A 6,019-nucleotide genomic window follows, 5' to 3' on the forward strand; every position below is an offset into this window, starting at 1 on the left:
CTTTGACCAAGGCCTATATGGCTCTGGTGAAAAGTAGTGCACTAAATTGGGAATAGGGTTCCATTTGGAACACAGAACAGTTCCTCAAAACCACCACTCTCTCATTATATTGTTGGGTTTGTAAGGAAATGCCATTACTAGTGGCCACTAGGGGTCAACTCTTTTGCTTATTGATGACGTCATGGTCTTCTCGTCCAATAAGTAGCAACATATGAATGAGCTGTAATCAAGAATATAGCTTGTTTACAACCAAATCTAGAAACATATGTAACTGGAATGTTATAGGAGGGTCAGATTTTCTTTGGGCGATTTCACTCGTTTTTGAGAAACTATCCCCAACCATCAATTCACTTCGTTGTTCAGTCAGTGGGCTCCAAAAACACCCCAAAACATCATTTTAGAAACTAAGAAGCTCTAAGAAGTCTGTAGTTATGCATGTCTTTAGATGTTGTACACATGAAATGGTGTCATTCTGAACTCCGTAACGTCATGTTCCATGTTGTTGAGACTTGAACGATGCTTCTCGTCCGTTCTAGCAGCCTGATACTCGGAGAATAGAACCGTTGGACGGAGAAACAGCAGGAGTCACACAAAACGGAATATAACGTTGTGGATAAAGTTCAGAATGACACAATGTCATGTGTACAACTGTTACGTCTAAAGACCTGCATCACTATACTGAGATATTTCTGTTTCTAAAAGGACGTCTTAGGGGGTTTTTGGAGCATTTGTTCATGTTTTTTCAGAGCCTCTGTACTGCACACTAAGGGTCAACTGTTTTGCTTATTGATGACATCTCCTACAATAAACAGCAGCATATGAATGACCTTAATACAGAATATGCTCACCAGGTGGCAGCACTGTGGAGGTTGAATTTCACAGCATCGTACTGGACATCCTCATCCTCTTTCTGGGGCTGAGGCACTTGGACGGTGGAGTTTAGAGGCACTTCCTGGTTTTTGGAGCGAGAGAAGTGGACGCTGGCATAGTGGACATCGTCCTGGTCGTCTGTGGCTACTGTCTGTGCTGCAGTAGGGGCTGTGGACATGCTTTTTACATTTTCATACACTGGACTAGAGTCTCCCTGATGGGAAGAGGACAGACAACATGATGAGTAGAAATGATTCACAAAGCAATACAAATAATCTGATTCCAACAGACTCACCTGTACATTCTCTGATTCCAACAGACTCACCTGTACATTCTCTGTTTCCAACAGACTCACCTGTACATTCTCTGATATGTCTCTTGTGTCAGAGGTGGATATGGAGGCCTTCTTCCTGGTTTACACATTAATGGATTAATTAATTATTGAACGAATCAATGAACAAATGAAGTTAATAAAAAAGAGTTGGAGTGAAATAATCTTTAAAATAATCTCTCACCTGAACCACATGAGTCCAGAGAGACAGAGGATGAGAACCAGAACCACCACTATGATTCCTACAGCTGCAGTCACAACTGATGTTTGTTTCCCTACAATAAAATATGGATGATATGAGCCCTGGCATATAATAAACTGAACATAAACATAGTCCAGGACAATAATACAATATTTGTTAACTGATCTAATCTGACTGTATATATAATTATAAAACAACGTTTTATAATCTAAAGTATAATTATTAATATTAGTTTGAAACATCATTTTGTGTTGAAATATATAAGATGAAACTTCACCTGGTAAAATGATCATCAGAGCTGTAGAGTTCCCAGATCCTCTTCCATTCCAGGCCTCACAGTGGTAATGTCCACTGTCCTTAGACTTGAAGTTACTGATGTTGTACATCTGTCCACATCCATTTAGAAAAGTCTCATTTTGAAAGTACCAGGTGTATTTGTCCACAGGTGGGTTGGCATCACTGCTGCAGGTCAGAGTCACTGAACTGCCCTCCACTATTTCACCAGAGGGACTGACTGACACTGAGGTGTTCTTTGGGCCGTCTGGTGGACAATATGTAACAACAGTGTATTAAATAGTGTTTTACTTGTGATTGAAATATGAATTTAAATGTGATCCTCTGATTAAAGATGAGGTTAGGTGAACTTACACTGAACGTCCACAGACACAGAAGAAGAGTTGAGACGTCCATATTTATTCTCAGCCTCACAGTAGTATTCTCCTCTGTCCTCAGAGATGATGTTAGTGATGCTGTAACTCTGTCCTGATGCTTTTGGTGAGAATACGTTCTTCTTGTACCAGGTGTATTTGTCCACAGGTGGGTTGGCATCACTGCTGCAGGTCAGAGTCACTGAACTGCCCTCCACTATTTCACCAGAGGGACTGACTGACACTGAGGTGCTCTTTGGTTTATCTGATGTAAAGGAGAATTTGTCAGAGGGATATGACTAGTATATTTACCACAGTAGTATATTTACAAATTAAATGTCATGTCAAAAATAAATTATCTGTTTAGTTAGAGAACTATCTAAAACTCTAACTTACACAAAACTTTAACAAATACTCATTTGGAGATGTTATGCTTTTGGACTAATGCATTTAGCTATAATTGTTTTGCTACCTTCTCATTCAAACACTGTTCTGTACTTTACTCACACTTCACATCCATGTTGATGGTCCTAGACCTGTTTGTCCCCATCTCATTCTGGGACACACAGTAGTACTCTCCAGTGTCAGATGACTGGATTTGATTGAAGACATGTTGTGGTCCTGTCATACTCTGATAGTCACCTCCATTCTTCTTGTACCACCAGGTGTAACTCTGCACAGGTGGGTTGGCATCACTGCTGCAGGTCAGAGTCACTGAACTGCCCTCCACTATTTCACCAGAGGGACTGACTGACACTGAGGTGTTCTTTGGTTTATCTGATGTAAAATACCAAACATTTTATCAAAGTAAAATTAGCAATTAGTAAAAAAATATATTTTTGTTCTAAAATGATTGATAAAGTCTCATTTACCTGAATTTACATTATACTTGCTGAGTAGAATTCTGTACTATTGTACTGTACTCACACACTGCAGGAGAGCTGAGACGGCCTTTTACAGTACAGGAGTAACTGTCTGCATCCTCACTGCTGATGGAGTACATGGGGGAGGAGTCCTCTTTTATAGGTTGTCTGTTCCTGTACCAGATGTAGGTGGGGTTGTCAGTCAGAGTACAGGTGGTGATACAGGTCAGTGTCTTCTGTCCCTCTGCAGCAGGAGTCACCTTCACCTGCAGACCTGAAACAATGTGTATAAAACCACATACACCTCTGTGTTAATAGGATGGTTAATATATTTATCCTGTAATTCATTATGATTTACAGTTGTATCATACAGGGTAGTATTACCTGTGACAGACAGAGTTGTTCCTGGGAAACTATGACCCCAGTCAAAGCTGTGAGTTTTAAAAGTGAAGCGATACTCAGCTGAGTCCTCCTCTCTCAGATCTGTGATTCTCAGGGTGAAGGGACCTTCGTTTCTCCTTGTCTCTTTGTCAGGGTACTTCACACGACCTGCATACCCTGGGTCTCTGGTTAGATCTTCAGGGGTCGACTTATCACTTCTAAACCAGAATGATGATGTGGTGTAATAATAACCAACATAAGTACCGGATATGTCCACTGTTGACCACTTCAAGACACAGATTCTCATCTTATTGTAATTCACTCTGTTGCAGCTCTGACCCTGAACACCTGAAACATAATGACAAGAGGGCGTGATTTACACAGTAGAATATTGAGCTTCAGTAATCGTGTGATAGTTTTGCTAGACAACTCTGAAGCTGTTTAGCAGACAGAATAATTATATCTGAAAAGTTATACTAGAATACTGAGTTGAATTCTCACTCACACACTGCAGGAGAGTGGAGATCCTCTTGGCCTTTTACAGCACAAGAGTAGCTGTCCTTAGCATTAGGGAGGACTGAATAGGTGGAAGTCTTCACGGTTTCTACCTGTCCGTTCTTATACCAGATGTAGGTGGGGTTGTCAGTCAGAGTACAGGTGGTGCTACAGGTCAGTGTCTTCTGTCCCTTTGCAGCAGGAGTCACCTTCACCTGCAGAGCTGGAGTTGATCACAACATTAAAACCCTGAATCACCTGTTCTATAGTTTAATCACATGATGCAAGACATTCTCAAACTCATTTAATTCTTAAATCTGTTTCATATATGCAAATCCAATTTCTAGACCTAAATGGACAGTAGATATGAATTCAACAGACTAGCAGTTACTGTACCTGTAACAGACAGAGTGACTCCAGGATCACCATAATATCTCCCTTCAGTCTGATCTGTTATGAATCTGAAATTGTACGTAGCTGAGTCTCTCTCTCTCAGGTCTGTGATTTTCAGGGTACAGTCTTTCTTCTTATCTCCATGATACTCCAGACGACCTGCATACTCTGGGTCCTGACCTAGATCTTCAGGTTCTATACCAGTCCCCCATTCAGTGAACCAGAAGGTTGTTGTGACTGTATAACCACTGGGATATGTGTAAGAGCAGAACAGATCCACTGATGACCCCTTCAAGGTACAGATACTCTGAGTGATGTATGTAACACTCCAGCCATCCTGACCCAGTACCACTGAAACACAGTCACACAACACAATGGTATAAGAATGAGAACGAGGACTATTGGCTCACACTGACTGTAGGGTTTGTTCACATTTTGTTGCCATAGTTCCTGAGTTGAGTGTGAATGGAAACCACAGATAAGCATCACTCAGTGAGGTGTGAAAGATAACTATTTAAAGTGAAGTGGAGACGCCTAACAGAACACACCAGAATTTCATTATGATTCTTATCCTTTTATAAATATCTGTAGATTGATAAAACGGGCAACTAAAAAATAAGAATGAGACCATACCTGCTACAGACCAGAGAAAGACCACCAACACACTTCCTGCTGTTCTCAAGGCCATTGTTGCATCTCCCACCCTGCAGTCTTAGAAACATAAACAACAACTCACTCTATAGCTGGTGAATAACTACATACAAACCATCAGGAGCAGCAGGTAGGACTCTAGTCAAAAGTAGTGCACTCTATAGCTGGTGACTAACTACATACATACCCTCAGGGGGGCAGCAGGTAGGGCTCTAGTCAAAAGTAGTGCACTCTATAGCTGGTGACTAACTACATACATACCATCAGGGGCAGCAGGTAGGACTCTAGTCAAAAGTAGTGCACTCTATAGGGAATATGGTGTCATTTGGGATGCAGAATAACAACACATCATCATCACAGCCTTGAGAGGATGGTGTGTAAATCACATTCATCATAATAGCGGTTATGAACGTTGGGCCAGTAACTGAAACATTACTGGTTCAAATCCCAGACCTGGCAAGGTGGAAACCTCTGCCAATTTGAGCAAGGCAGTTACCACCAGCTTGAATGAGAACTCCTATCCCCAAGCTGTGAGGATAAACAACAAGTCACACATACCTTTTATATCATCATTATATGATAGTGTTCGTATTCACCAAGTGTCCTAGAGTAGGATCTAGGATTAGTTTTCCATTTAGATCATAATTATATGGACCAGCAGGACCTGATCCTAGATCAGCACTCCATGTCTGAGACCCTTGAGTACATGACTTACGGCTAAAAACAAAAAACTATATTTCAAGATCTCAAGAGTACTTACAGACTGAAGGGGAGAGGTCTTGTACAGTGAGTCAACTTACTGGTAGTGAGTGTCAGTTCTGTGGTTGATACATAGTTAAAGTAGTCAGAACACAAGTAGCTGATGCAGAACAGTCCTTTCCTTCCTCTTTTAAGACATTAACATGCATGACAATCAGAACAGCATGTCAAAGAAGGGAGGTTACTGTATTAGAGAGGGTCCTACATTTCTATAATGGACAAAATGTCCCCCATTTCCACTTTTATATAAATACAGAACCATGTTAACAATATGTTGACTATTCTATATGGAACGTTTATAATATCTTAGAATGTGTTGCCTTGTCCCTCTGAGTTCTACATGGAACAGGTCAAAGTTCCATTTACATTTGGTCAGTTCCATGATGTCATTCATTCTATTCTACAAACACATTCAATTTACACTCCT

General features: G+C 40.8%; 2 protein-coding genes across 2 annotated transcripts; both read right to left on the minus strand.

Moving 5' to 3' along the window:
- Positions 1-761: 761 nt before the first annotated feature.
- On the minus strand, positions 762-1,472 carry LOC149978740 (uncharacterized). The gene is made up of 3 exons (XM_090195503.1): positions 1,386-1,472; positions 1,226-1,280; positions 762-1,084 (listed from the first exon to the last, which is right to left on the minus strand). Exons 1-3 carry the CDS (start codon positions 1,394-1,396, stop codon positions 845-847), a joined length of 306 nt encoding a protein of 101 aa, XP_090051629.1. The 5' UTR covers positions 1,397-1,472; the 3' UTR covers positions 762-844.
- A 4-nt stretch (positions 1,473-1,476) lies between these two features.
- LOC110519431 (B-cell receptor CD22) lies at positions 1,477-4,012 on the minus strand. The gene is made up of 5 exons (XM_090194602.1): positions 2,978-4,012; positions 2,558-2,827; positions 2,052-2,315; positions 1,644-1,944; positions 1,477-1,504 (listed from the first exon to the last, which is right to left on the minus strand). The coding sequence occupies exons 1-5, from the start codon at positions 3,051-3,053 to the stop codon at positions 1,477-1,479; spliced, it is 939 nt and encodes a 312-aa protein (XP_090050728.1). The 5' UTR covers positions 3,054-4,012.
- Between the last annotated feature and the right edge of the window lie 2,007 nt (positions 4,013-6,019).

Source organism: Oncorhynchus mykiss, chromosome 13, assembly GCF_057628025.1.
Source record: "Oncorhynchus mykiss isolate SJ-2025 chromosome 13, ASM5762802v1, whole genome shotgun sequence".
Taxonomy (NCBI): Eukaryota; Metazoa; Chordata; class Actinopteri; order Salmoniformes; family Salmonidae; genus Oncorhynchus; species Oncorhynchus mykiss.